Raw genomic sequence first — 14,971 nt, 5'->3', positions numbered from 1 at the left:
ATAGATAAATCAGAGATAGTAGGAAATGCAGATGCTGGAGAATCTAAGATAACAAGGTGTAGAGCTAGATGAACACAGCAGGCCAAGCAGCATCAGAGGAGCAGGAAAGCTGACGTTTCTGGCCTAGAAATCAGAACATGTTATTTATAGAGTGCAACTCCAAGTGCAAGTGGACAATAAGATCTTTTATAGACTTCACGATGCCATTGCCTACCTCACCAGAATCACAGGCTACCATTCTGGGGACATTGGCTCAAATCCATGGCAGATAGTGAAATGCGAATTCAATCAAATCTGGAAGTAAAAGCTAGTCTAAGGATAAAACCCATCTGCTTCACTAATACCCGAAATGCCTTCCCTAGTCAGTCTGCCTACATGTGACTTTGGTCCCACAGCAATACAGTTGACTCTTAACTGTCTTCAGGGAAGTTAGGGATGCACAGTAAATGCCTAGCCAGTGATATCCACATCCCAAAAACATCTAAATTTAAAAAAAAACACAAAATATAGCCAAACTTACTGATCGTATTTGATTAACTAAACATTACGGGACAGTTAGTTATAGTTATAACTGAACAAAAAGCACCAACAGTACTTGTGGTGTGATTGTGCCCCATTTTATTTTATTTTGAATTAGGCTGTAATATATGTCTATAATAAAATTCAATGATGCCAACTGATTTAATCGGATGATCTAACTGGCCTCAGTTGTTTTAAAGGATGCAAACAGACACCAAGCAAAAAGTAGGGCTTACTGACCGAATAAATTGTTGATTACAATTTATTATAAATTCACATTTCTATATAACCATTGGTATTATAAATCTTGCCAAGGTATATGTGATGATGCCTGTGGGATGCATGTATATGTTTTAATATGAATTATTGCAAATTTGCAGTCTTGGATTCTGGATAAAGGTGGGAATTTTTGTGTACCTGAAGTTAATTATTAACTTTAAGTACTTCTGTAACCATGATAATTTGTTTTAAAACTAAGACATGAGACTTTGTGAAGCCATGCTGACTCTACCTGATCATACGTATTCATAAATGCTCTGCTATTACATCCTTTATAATAGCCTCTTAGCATTTTGTCAATGACAGATGTCAAGCAAACTGGCCTGTAGTTACCTGCTTGCTTTTGTCATCGTCCCTTCTTGGAAGAGGTTATTACATTGGCAGTTTTCCTATCCTATGGGACATTTCCACAATCTAATGATTTCTGGAAGATTACTACCAGTGCCTCCACCATCTCTGTAGCTACTTCTTTTAATATCCTAGGATGTGTCCCATCAGGTCTGAGAGAATTATCAGTCTTTACTCCCAGTAGTTTCTCAATACTTTTTCCTCTAGTGATAGTTATAATGTTTATTTCATCTCCTCCTTTTGGCCCTTGACCATTTAATAATTTTGGAATGTTACTAGTATCTTTGTGAAGATGGATGCAAAATATTTATTCAACTCATCTGCCATTTCCTGATTTCACATTATTTCCCCAGCCTCATTATCTAATGTTGGTACTCTCTCTTCCTTTTCACATATTTAAAGAAGAACATATAGAAGAATCCTCAAAGGTTATCTTCTATTTTTGGTTCGTGTTTTTCCAGTTAACTTTCCCAACTAACTTTCTCAAACCTCAGTCTTAAACTAATCTTGAGCACACTGTTTTTTCTTTCAATGAAGTGCTCTCCTTAACTTCCCTGGTTGACCGCGGTTGGCTTGTCCCTTTCCTTGTGTCCTTCTTTCTCACCGGGATATACCTTTTCTGTGAGCCATGAACTATTTCCTTAAATGCCTGTCATTGTTTCTCAACTGTCTTTGCTGCCAAACCCCTTTCCAATCCACTGCAGCAAGTTGTACCCTCATGCCTTTAGAATTAATTTTGTTTAAGCTTAGCACAGATCTTTCTGATCCAAGTTCTTCCCCTCAAACTGAATGGTCACTGCTTCCTAAAGGATCATTTACTCTGACATCAATTATTAAACCTCTCATTACACATCACCAGATTTAAAATCGCCTGATCCCTCGTTGGATCCATAGCACATTGTTCTAGGAAACTTTGACTCCAACATACATTATGAATTCTTTCTAATGACTACATCTGCCAATCTGACTATCCCAATCTACAAGATTAACATCACCCAAATCATTCATCAAGATTAACGCATTGCTTTGTTTTTTTATGTGCCCCCTTCATTATCTTTATCTGATTTATTCTCAGCCCTGCCAAATAGCTGTTAGAGGGACAATAGAGTGCTCCTAACAGTGACAGACTTCTTCCCCTTGCTTCCTTACTTCCACCCACATGGATTTTACATCTTCTGATCATAGATAATTTCTTGCTTTTGTACTCATTCCATCCTATACAAAAATGCTACCCCGCCTCCTTTCCAGGAGATAGCAAGAACTGCAGATGCTGAAATCAGTCAATACAGTGTGGAGCTGGAGGAACACAGCAGGTCAGGCAGCAGAGGAGCAGGACAGACAATGTTTTAAGGCTGGACCCTTCATTGGGTTCTGAAGGAGGGTCCAGGCCCGAAACATCAACTCTCCTCCTCCTCCTCTGATGCTGCCTGACCTGCTTTGTTCCTCTAGCTCCACACTGTGTTGACCCTACCTCCCTTCCATTCTGTATGTCCTTTCGGAAAGTCAAATAGCCTTGAATATTTAGTTCCCAGCTTTGATTTCCTTACAACCATTCTTTCCAATGGCTGTAAGATCATACCCATTTACTGTATTTGTGTTGTTAATTCATTTCTTTTGTTTCTATAGGTACTATACAAAAGCTGTTGCTTCTTTTCAGTTTATAAAGCAGTATTTTGGGATTATAGCTTTACATGTGTGATTAAAAATATTTGAATTTTACCTATAAGTAGACAATTTGGTTTAGTCTATTTTAGCTTCATTCCTTTCATTATAAGCTTCCATTTAATTGTTAAAACAAAATCTATAGCATTACATGCTTTTGATTCAGTGAGAGACCACTGTTAAAATCAAATCAAAACATGATTTGTCAAGCCAGGTTCTGTCCGCAATAACATCAGTTAAGATCATTACATTAAATAAGCATTATGAAATGAAATATGACACCTAGCCGCACAAGGGGCTTCGGATGATTTCAAATTTATGGAGATTAGTAGGTGGGAGGCCAACCAGGAGAGAATTACAATAGTTAAGCCTAGAGGTAAAGAAGCAGGAATGAGAATTTTAACAGCAGATGAACTTAGAGGTGATTAACAAGCAATGATAGAGGTACAACTAAGCAAACTTATTAATGGGGTTGGAAGCTCATCTCAGGGGTCAAATGCAGAACCAAAGTTGTGGACAGACTAGTTTAGCCTCTAAAACAAAAAACAGAGTCATTGGACCCAAAACATTATAACTCTGCTTTCCCTCCACAGATCCTGCCAACCTGCTGAGTCTTTCCAGCAAATTTTTTTTGTTTCTGATTTCCAGTATCCTCAGTTCTAAGGTTTGGTTTAGCCTCAGACTGTTGCCAGGGAAGGATGGAGTCAGTAGCTAGATACCGAAAACAAAACAACACTCTTCCCAATATCTATAAAGCAACATGTTTTAAAGAGGCTTTTGAAGATGGGGAGAGACTACCAAAATGAGGAGGATTAGCCTAAGAATTCAATTTTAAAGTCACTATGCCTTATGGGAGGAGATCTGTGAATCAAAATAAGTCAACTGGATAGAGTGAAGAATGCCATATAAAAATTTGCAATCAAGGCCCAACACTTTTAAAACTAACACTCTTGAAGACAGCCGGTGAAGGTGGAATCTAGAAATTAGGTCCCCAAATTCTCTACTACTTTTAAGAAACTTGTCTGTGGTCCAGTTTTCGATTGCTGTCCACAGTAGCTCCTTTTTCAGCTTGTGTTTATGTTTATCTAAACATGCGTCTGTGAAAGGCCTCAGGGCATTATTTCACAGAGTTATAGAAAGACAAGAAATTGTCAATTTATTTACAAAAACAGGCGATCTTATGTTTTCTATTCTATGATTGGTACACAAGGAAATAGAACTCCAAATGAAGACCCAGCCAACTCTCAATGCTCTGATGAAGAGTCATCTAGACTCGATACGTTAGCTTCTCTCTCTCCATGGATGCTGTCTGATTCGCTGAGATTTCCAGCATTTGTTGCTTTCAGTACAGATTCCAGTATCTGCAGTAATTTACTCTCTCAAATGAGCCTTGTCAGGACCAATTGATGAACTAGACAACTCTAAAATTTAATCACTGGACCAGTAATCTAGAGGGCCAGGTTAATGCCCTGGGGACACGAGTTCAAAAGGCAGCTGGTGGAGTTAGAATTAATGAATATATCTTGAATTAAAAGCTTGTCTCAGTAATAGTGACCATGAAGATGTCATTGATTGTCATAAGAACTCACCTGTTGGGGGAGAAAATCTGTTGTGCTTACCTGTTTTGGTCTTCACTTGACTCCAGGCACCCAGAAACGTTTTTGACACTGAACAGAAATGGCATGGCCATCCACTCAGTTGTACCAAACCACTACAAAGTCAAAGAGGTAAGAGGTAAATGTGAAGACCAGATGAACCACTTGGCATAGACCTAGACATAGCAAATGACAACAGCAAGCCCAGCCTTGTCGACATTACAAAGTCCTCTCTATCTAGGGGTTTGGGCCAAATTGGGAGAACTGTTGCACATATGAGTCAAACAATAGACTAATGCAGTCAAGGAATCTAACTATCCAATGTCCCAGATACCACTATCAGAGACTGTAGAGGAACAGATGTCCTTGGAATAATCAACATTGACTCTGAACTGTACAAAGTCACTGAGTCATAGAGCTGTACAGCATGGAAACAGGCTCTTCCATCCAACTCGGCCATGCCGACCAGATATCCTATATAAATCTAGTACCATTAGCCAACATTCGGCCCATATCCTCCAAATCCTTCCTATTCATATACCCATTCAGATGCCTTTTAAATGGTGTAATCATACCAGCCTCCACCACTTCCTCTGGCAGCTCATTCCGTATACTCACCACCTTCTGCGTGAAAAAGTTACCCTTAGGGTCTTTTTGTATCTATCCCCCCTCACCGTAAACCTATGCCCTCTAATTTTGGTCTCCCCCACTCTGGGGGGAAGACTTGTCTCATGCCCCTCATGATTTCATAAACCTCTATAAGGTCATCCCTCAGCCTCCGACACTGCAGGGAAAATAGCCCCAGCCGATTCAGCCTCTCCCTATAGCTCAAACCCTGGCAACATGCTTGTAAATCTTTTCTGAACCCTTTAAAGTTTCACAACATCCTTCCTGCAGTAGGGAGACCAGAATTGCACGCAATACTCCAAAAGTGGCCGAACTAACGTCCTGTACGACTGCAACATGACCTCTCAACATGGCTACATGTTAAATATGGGCAAGGAAAGCTCCAGCTGATTCCACCTATCATTCCTGAGTGCCCCTCCCCTTTCAGCAAATGAATCAGTACAATACTGAAAACCACTTGGAACAATCACTGAGGGTGGCAGAGACATAGAACATACACTGCTTGGGAAACTTCAACGTCCATCACTGAGAACTACTCAGTAGCACCACTACTGACCGATCTGGCTGAGTCTTAAAGGACACGGCAGCTAGACAAATTCTGCAGTAGGTGGTGGGGAAGCCAAGAGGAAAAAATTTAATTGACCTCATCCTCACCAATTTGTCTGCAACAAATTCATCTATCCATGACGGTATCTGTAGGAGTGACCAACGCACAGTCCTTGTGGAGACAAAGTCCTGTTTTCACAATGAAGATATCCTTTGTTAAGTTGTGGGGTCTGGTCACATTGCTCTCCCTAACAGCACCATAGATCTACTCACACCACATGATCCGCAGTGATTCAAGAGGGAGCTCACCAACATCTACACAACAGCAATTAGGGATGGGTAATAAGTGCTGGCCTTGTCCATATTCAATGAATGAACACATTTTAAAAAATTCTTGCAAATTCACTCATCTCTTCACTGAAAACAAGAGGAAATATAGATCAATGAAGTCAAATATTTTGCAGTTATAGAACTGGAATGAAGATCTGTGCCTCATCAGAATTGTGTTAACACGTGCTCTGCTGGGAGCAGTGAAATAATATTCTGACCCAAAACTGTTCACAAAAGATCTTGTTGTCTGCACAGCTTTAAAGAGAAGCTTTTTATTTTTTTTTACAATGTTAACTATTTTTACAGAGATAAACAGGTATGAAGCTTTTGCCAAGTGGCCAGAATTATCTTAGTTGCCTTAACCCATTTCTGGAACAATTCAGCTTTACAAAAGAATTAAACACAGAAATATTAACATGATTTACAATCCTTAGATATCATACAATGGAAATTAGACACGATATAGAAAGCCCAAAAGGTCTGAGAAATTACCCAGATTTCTTTAAATTATGTTGCAGCCTCAGAAATAATATCCAAACTTCCTATGGAATTTATTGGAAATATTTCAAATGCTACTTATGGAAAATACCAAAAACACTATTTGAAATCAAATTAACATCAGTGCCTTTTATATAACATTGGGTTGCTTGTTCGGAGGGCATGAGTGAAAGAATTCTACGCAGCTGTTATCCAATGGATTTATGAAAGCTTGATGTGACATTACAACAATCCATGAGAGTATAATGCTGCAATGGAATTTATTTCCCTGTATCAAAGTTGGACATGAAGGAAGATATGCTGAGGACAGTGAGAATGGCAGCAGACCAAGAAAGATGGAATGAAGTGTTTGGTCTTTGGTTGACATGACTCCCAGCTCTAAGCTGCCTCTCTGAAAATGTAGACAGTGGGTAAGTACTTGGATGGCAACGATAAAGAAAATATTCTTATGAATAGGTGACTTAAAGAGCGAGGCTTCACAGGAAAACTGCAGTTTTCTATTGAATAAAAGTTGCTCTGTTATTTTGCATTTATATAAAGTGTTGTGTTACATTGTACCATGGGTTAATTCCAACAATGTTTCTCAACATCAATGTGGTCACCAATAATGTGACAGATTTAGCACTCCAATCAAAAGGATGAAGGAAGCATGAATAGAATACCATCAGCAACTCCTGTTTGTGAATGTAACACGGGTTGCCCATCAAGGTAGTATCAGAAATTTTCAGTCATGTTTGACAACTGAAATGAGGACTACCAAATTGGTAAATGACATGTCCCAGACAGAAACAAATTTCAAATTCTTTTAGATGTATTTTGCTTACATTTTCTGGTTTTAGTGCAGTGCAATTATGGTGAGGGAGGAGAGGAAGAGGAAAGTAAAGAAATCAGTTGCCTCCTTCCAATTCACCCACTTTCAGGAAAAGGGGCAAAAAACAGCATACTTCATAATGTGTTTTGTTTTGAAAAACGTAAGCCATTACCATTGGATAATTAGCTAGGTTTCATCTTTATCTTGCCCAGAAATCATTTTAAAATCATCAGATGTCAAAGTATCTGGTTTCCTTTTAATATCACAGTGGATAAGTTCATTATATGTAAATCTAAACAAAGTGCAGCACCCATGGCTCCAGATTCCAGTTATTTCCTGAATAAAGAAGCGGACATTCAGTAGTTTTCCTTCTCTCCCCTCATGATTTGACACAAACACTTGCTATGAATCCCAGTTCTAATATATTGCTGCTGTCTGTCAACGTTTACCCTTCTTTCCTCTTAAAAATTTTGACATTCGCCAAGATGCAGTTCTGCAGACCTCTTACACACCAGCCCCAGGCCATTCTTAGGGACTCAGTCCCTATCAAATGCAATTTCAGCAGGATACACATTCAAGTTTTAGCACCTTCAGGCAATTTTGCATTTCTGTTGGCCAGGATACAGAGGACAATTATGGCAGCACAACAACAAAACAAAAATCAGCAAACTTGGCAAATACCAGGAGTCAAATATTGTACACTCCATGATTAATCATGCGCATCCTTTATCAACTGAATCATTGACGGCTATAATCACGGCCTCTTTACAAACCGTCTTTAAGTTTTTTTTGTGGGGGAGGTGGGTGGAAGACAATGTAATGAGCTGCACAGACAAAGCATGGTAAGAAATGGGTGGGGGGACGGGGAAGGCATGATTTTAAACACAATTTACGTTCACGTAGATTAACTTAGCAGAATGAGAAAAATATTATGCTTCCTGTGTGTCCGTTGAAAACAGATTACAGTTTAATTCTGATGAAATGCTCAAAGTGTATGCTGTTTTTGACCAAGCCTATAAAGCTGACAGAAAAATTTGCTTCCCTTGCCCCTGCAGCAAAGCTGGAGGACTGCCTCAGTTATAACCCCCAATATTCCAAATGTGTCAGGCAGACATTAACCAACCAGAAGTGCTAATATTGTAGGAAAGCAATTTTACACAAGGTATGTGGGAAATGTGGTCATGGTTAATTAGTTTCTTGCATTGTATTAATCTTAGTTCCATTTAAAAAATAACTTACTTTGTGGGGACTGGATTGAGTTATCAAGATGGAACGGATGGGTCTAAACCCCTAGTGATAATCAATGTCAACTAAAGTACTTCCTCCCACTAATTTGAGAAAGTTTAGACCGACATCTAGGCTGCTGCTTGATCAGCATTTCGGAAGCTGAATCAGCACATCCTGCTCCACAATTCAAAAGATATGGCGTTAAGCAGCATCGTTTTGCAGTAAGTTTGCTTTAACACACATCAATAAATTATCCTATGGAAGTGTAGATTTTTGGTTGCAGTTTTCTGGTTAGGCTAAAAAGAGAAACACCAAGGGAAGCTGTTGTTAACACAAGCGTTAAATTTCTTGCTTCTGAAAAAGGTTAGGGGGAGGCGCCGTTTGAATGGATCTGTACACTACATCGTTAAAAGTTAAGACTCAGTTAGAGGCTGCACAACAAAAAGAATGCATCAGAGAAAAGCATGGACAGTACATTGCTTTTCAAAGAAAACAGCGAGGGATGGCGAGAAGGAAGGTTAGCAAACAGGACTGGAACAAAGTTCTTTACCATCTTGCTTCCACTTGTTGGTCAGCAGAGCTCCAGGGAAATGCACAACGCAAGACTGCCATTCATCTATTTAGAGGAAACTGTACTTGTAACAAGCTAGTGGCAAGGAACACAGCAAAAATAAAGCAGAAGTGTTGTGCAGCACAGTCCTTGCAACCCAAAATCTTCCTGCAATTGTTTATTCACATTTACTGGGAGATAAATGTATTATTTGTGTTGCAATAAACTACAGGTGTTCAATTATCATCAGTATTCAAGCCATTGTGATCAATAATCACACAAGATTACCGAGACTATGTTAAACAGTAACAAAAACTGCTTTTACAAGGGCTGTAACATTTTGCTCAAGTCAGAGATTCCCTCTCCTACCTGAAAAATATACTTTCTGCTAATAGGCTCACAAAGGATTCAAGCTGACATGCATCTCATAAAAACAGATTCACCAAAGACAATACAAGCTCTTGAAATGAGATTCTTTCTGGTCATTCAGGTGACAATCATGCACTGAAATCCATTCCCAACATCCATCTAACAGAATGTTACAAATCAATGAGAGGAGACCTGTTTTGCTTGATACAAGAGGTCCCCAGAGCAAAGAACACTCAAACCAAGATACCTGACATGCAGTTTAGCTAGATGACGATGAGGGAATTCTCATTGCAAGCCTATTGGTCTATTCTGGCCAACTGTAGTACAGTAATAAGTCCTTGCTTTCCCAAGTTTGTTTAAGCAACCTCCACATAGTTTGCATAGCTTTAAAACTAAGAATGCTAACTCTCAAGCTGACTCATGCTGGCATATAGTTCCACAGGTGCTGTGTACGTGTGGAAACTGCAAACTGTGGAGGACGTACAGGTCTTGCTCCCATCCAAAGGCCATGTGTGCACTGTCAAGTATGGGATTTTAATGGACGAACAATCAGGAACATGTACTGAATTTTCTCTCTTAGCAGAAGTTCAAAGACCAAGTACTCAACTCCAACATGGATTAACAAACTTGAGACTTACCAATTCCCATAGTTTAAACAGGAACATGCATCTATTAACATGGCAACTGGGATGCTCCAACACCAAGCTTAAAACTGGAAACTCAGTGATTACTTACAAATGCAAACTGAAGTCCAAACTTTCTAAAATTGGCAGGTTTTAGCAAAAAACAAAACACTACCAAACTCTGATACTCTATATACATAATTAATATCTATTGATAAATCCTGAAAATATATTACAAATACATCTTAGCTTAAGAATAGGTTGTGTTAAAAATAAGTCAGGTTGCCAAGTGTCCTCACCTCATTGTCTTCTCACCCTATCCTGAAAGTACTGACTCTTGCTGGAGTAGTTGCACTAGCTCCAGTTCTAACCCAAACAGTTGGACTTCACCTGAGCTTAGACAGCAGGCGTTCAGGGTCAATTCAAGTACGGTGTACATCAAAACCAGATTCAGTCTAGCCCTCAAAAGATCTCAACAAACACTTTCTAGCATGATTCACAGAATACTAATCGACAGCAGGATTCCAGGTGAATTGCCTCTTGCTATCCCAGAGTGTTTTGTTAACTGCTAAACAAAATTGTTAATCTGTGAAGAGTAACAAAGTCAGCATAAACCGATTATTGCAGCAGCAACTTCTGGTTGACATGATTCAACCAGGGAAGAAACGTTGGAGTCTGAGTAACCGAGAGAGTATATACTATTTTATATATTCGATCCTGATGGAGTGACTTCAACTATGAATTTCAGTCCATAGGCAATAGCTGGAAGTAAACCACATAGACCTTTCTTATTTTTGCTTTATATTGCAAAAGGCTAAACCTGCCCCAGAATAGACAGACTTAGTGAATCTTTGGAAGTTGCAATCAAATTTTCAAACTAATCTGTACCAAAGCCTCTTGAATAATTTGCTATGTCTATTCAGTTAACAGTCGATACCGTTGAAATATAAGATTCTTTTCTTCTTTGTCCTTTCCTCAAACCACCAACTTATTCTGGGGTATAGACCCATGGGCATCAACCATCCCAAACTGCAACGCATGTGTTGGCTTAGAGAATGTGTTTTTTGCCAAGCTTAGTGTTGTCCTCACCCAAATGCACCTCCCAACAATTTCAACAGGGTCGTATTAGATGGTGACCAGAAACAAGCCTCTTGGCTGAGGTCTTTACTGTACCCTTGTTGGTACCAGCATAAATTATAACAAGTTAGATTATAAACAAAAAAACTTGGAATAGAAATATAATCTGTAGCCCAAACAGCTGGAGGCGATTTTGGGGATGATTTCTCAGCTAAGTTATAAATTTGTTTTCTTTTCCAGAAAGAAAGCCTGAGCGAAATTCACTTACATTTCGTTTGGTCACAAATGGATGAACACTAGATTCTAAATTGGGAGTAAGAACGGGACACTAAGTAGTAACAGGGAAATGATAGGACAATTAAAGGGAGTCTCCCAAATGATATGGGTCTATTTGAGAACTCATATCCAGGGACCGCTATGGGAAGGTTTTTACAAAGTAAAACCCTTTCACAAATAGATATATGAAGCAAACACTAGTGGTCAAAAGAGGATTATAAAAAATTCTATACAGCTGGTCCTGGTCATACAGGGTGCTTATTCACTAAAAATGTTCTTTTGAATGTTACTATTCTTTTAAACTACCATTCTATTCCACTATACTTTTTAAATTTTGTTTTGTGTCCCTCGCCTATCTTGGAAACTTACACCGATTTATTTGCAAAAACAAGGTAAGAAGTACATAGATCAAGGTGGCCCTGGAGTGCTACAGGTTCAAACTGAATATGGGGATTGGGTGGGGTGGGGACACTTTAAAACATCCTCAGAAGTTGAATACAAAGTTGTTCCGGGGTGGGGGGAGGGGTGTGGGGTGTGGGGTGCACATGGGAAAAGTTCAACCTCTAACCAAAAACAAAACATATTATTATACAGCAGTCCTTCCTGAATCAGAGGTGTCAGCACAGATAACACAAAAATATTTTCCAATCAAGCTCTATAAAACTAGAGCTATGATTGATCTACATATCTCAGTCCTTTAAAAATATAGGGCAAAAGCCTCTGTTTTTTAGCTACCCTTTGTACAGAGGAGGAAGAGTATATCTGGGATAATGAGCACTACTGACACAAGGTTTTCTAACAGACTGCTTAAAAGATAATTAATGCAAGGTGCAAAGGTAGAGTAGACATCTGTTCACCAAACAGTAGCCTGCACCTATCTTTCAAGTATCAATAATGCTGGAAAAAACTTTAATAAAACAACTTTGCCACAAGGTAAGGACTCCCTGAAGTTCACTGCACTTGCTTAAATTAAAAAATTGAATTAAATTAATCCATTGAGATGCACTTAAATTAATCTTTAAAACGAAATATGAATACATCTTTTAGTAAAGACAAGGACTGAATTGAGGGGCAGGTGGGGTGGGGGGCACGTGGAAGAGAGGAGACTGCTGCAGGGGGCCATGAGGACACAATTAACATGGTACGAACAGGAAACAAAAATGGGGAAATAAAAGTATAGGAGGGATATACACAATCTAGGTTTGTTTCTTAGCTCAACAATGGAATCTATGTACGGTGAGCAGCTCTGTAATTCCAGCTCTGCCTCATCGCCAATTGTAAGATGCTATTAATTTCAGGAAGCCCATTCCCAACCATCTCTACATTATCAACAGCAGCCAACTGTATTCTTATGTCTAAAGTGGAATATCAGCCTGGCTGCTCCTACATGTACAACAGAAATGAACGTACTAGTTTTAAACTGTTCATTACAGCATATTAATTCTATTTAAGCATGTACAATTTCCTCATTATATTAAGTTCTCCAGCTTGTAAAGACAGAGTTTCAAAAGGCAAGACAAACGCTTTTCAGCCATTCCTCACAGGATTTCCAAAACAAATAAACAGCCCTGACGTGCCTGGATAAACAGATGTCTACTGGAAAGTAAAGCACAGGTAGTGTAATGCATTCCTCCTTTACAGAATCTCTTTCAAATGACAGCACAATACTCTCTCCCGACATTATTATACAGTAGTTACTCTTGTCCAAAACCTTCAGTTTCTTCAATTGCAAACAACAGCTTTTCCTTCAGTTGCTCAAAGCTCTTGTATGGTGGCAAATCCAGACGATTAAAACTACAGGGAAAGATGGTTTTAAAAAAAAAATCAGAACTGTAAAAATTTCATTACAGACTAAGTTTAATAACTCATTTAGATACTCATCTGCCAGTGACTCCAGCCACAATTATAAAAAAGAGTTAGCTTTGTCTTTTGTTCTCTCTGGAAAATCTGGTCCTGCCCCTTCCAAAAACAGATTTTATTTTTGACTATTTGGGTCAAACCGCTCTCTGCCACAAGCACCATCTCTTATTTTTAGTCATATCTTTCTCCAAGAGGGAGGGAGACGGAATCCTTATTGCTGTCTCATATAGGAGTCTGATTTATGGTATCAAGGACTACTTAAGCCCCAAACACTACATCAATGTAGTGTTTCCTTCCCTCCTGTAACCAAAAAAGGGGTGAGAGACATGCTAATTTGTTGGTAGCAGAGCGAGAAGGAAGGCATTGGCACGATAGGCTTAATGAGCAGCAGCTCAGCAACAAGTACAGGTAAGCTCAGGTAAAGTCCTTTTAACTTACCTCTTAATCTTGGAGCAATTGAGATGGTATTTAGGGCAGTGACATGCTCCTCCTGCAGGATGTCGGAGCTCAGGGAAACTTCCAATGTCCCTGATGACTACACCTGTGGGAAGTGCACCCAGCTGCAGCTCCTGGGAGACAGTATTAGGGAGCTGGAGCTGGATGCACTCAGGATCATCCGAGATGATAAGAGTTTTAGTGAGGTGGTCACAAGTAAGGTGCAGGCAGAGAGTAGCTGGGTGACCACCAAGAAAGGCAAAAGGAGTAAGGCAGAGAGTGCAGGAATCCCTTGTGGCTATTCCCCTCAAAAATAAGTACACTATTTTGGATAACAAGGTGCAGAGCTGGATGAACACAGCAGGCCAAGCAGCATCAGAGGAGCAGGAAGGCTGACGTTTCAGGCCTAGACCCTTCTTCAGAAATGGGGGAGGGGAAGGGGGTTCTGAAATAAATAGGGAGAGAGGGGGAGGCGGATAGAAGATGGATAGAGGAGAAGATAGGTGGAGAGGAGACAGACAGGTCAACGAGGTGGGGATGGAGCCAGTAGAGATGAGTGTACGTGGGGAGGTAGGGAGGAAATAGGTCAGTCCAGGGAGGCGGAATGAGGTTAGTAGGTAGGAGGAGGGGATAGGTGAGAGGAAGGACAGGTTAGGGAGGAAGGGACGAGCTGGGCTGGTTGTGGGATGCGGTAGGGGGAGGGGAGATTTTGAAACTTGTGAAGTCCACATTGATACCATTGGGCTGCGGCGTTCCCAAGTGGAATATGAGTTGCTGTTCCTGCAACTTTTGGGTAGCATCGTTGTGCCACTGCAGGAAGCCCAGGATGGACATGTCGTCTGAGGAATGGGAGGGGGGAGTTGAAATGGTTCGCGACTGGGAGGTGCAGTTGTTTAGTGCGAACCGAGCATAGGTGTTCTGCAAAGCGATCCCCAAGCCTCCGCTTGGTTTCCCCGATGTAGAGGAACAGCGGATGCAGTATACCACATTACCAGATGTGCAGGTGAACATCTGCTTGATGTGGAAAGTCTTCTTGGGGCCTGGGATGGGGGTGAGGTGTAGCACTTCCTGCGGTTGCAGGGAAAAGTGCCGGATGTGGTGGGACTGGAGGGGAGTGTGGAACGGACAAGGGAGTCCCGGAGAGAGTGGTCCCTCCGGAAAGCAGATAAGGGTGGGGAGGGAAAAATGTCTTTGGTGGTGGGGTCAGATTTCAGATGGCAGAAGTGTCGGAGGATGATGCGTTGGATCCGGAGGTTGGTGGGGTGGTACGTGAGGACGAGGGGGATTCTGTTTTGGTTGTTATTGCGTGGAGGGGGTGTGAGGGATGAGTTGCGGGAAA

General features: G+C 40.4%; 1 protein-coding gene across 1 annotated transcript in view; it reads right to left on the bottom strand.

Moving 5' to 3' along the window:
* Positions 1-6,146: 6,146 nt before the first annotated feature.
* Positions 6,147-14,971, bottom strand: part of LOC109914922 (E3 ubiquitin-protein ligase Itchy homolog) — an 80,602-nt gene continuing 71,777 nt past the window's right edge. Inside the window, exon 18 of the mRNA XM_048608528.1 lies at positions 6,147-13,167. Coding sequence (XP_048464485.1) covers positions 13,032-13,167 — 136 coding nt within the window. The 3' untranslated portion in view covers positions 6,147-13,031. The remainder of the gene's footprint in view (positions 13,168-14,971) is intronic.

This window comes from Rhincodon typus, chromosome 19 (assembly GCF_021869965.1).
Source record: "Rhincodon typus isolate 14 chromosome 19, sRhiTyp1.1, whole genome shotgun sequence".
NCBI lineage: Eukaryota > Metazoa > Chordata > Chondrichthyes > Orectolobiformes > Rhincodontidae > Rhincodon > Rhincodon typus.
This window is presented reverse-complemented; position numbering and strand designations above follow the sequence as displayed.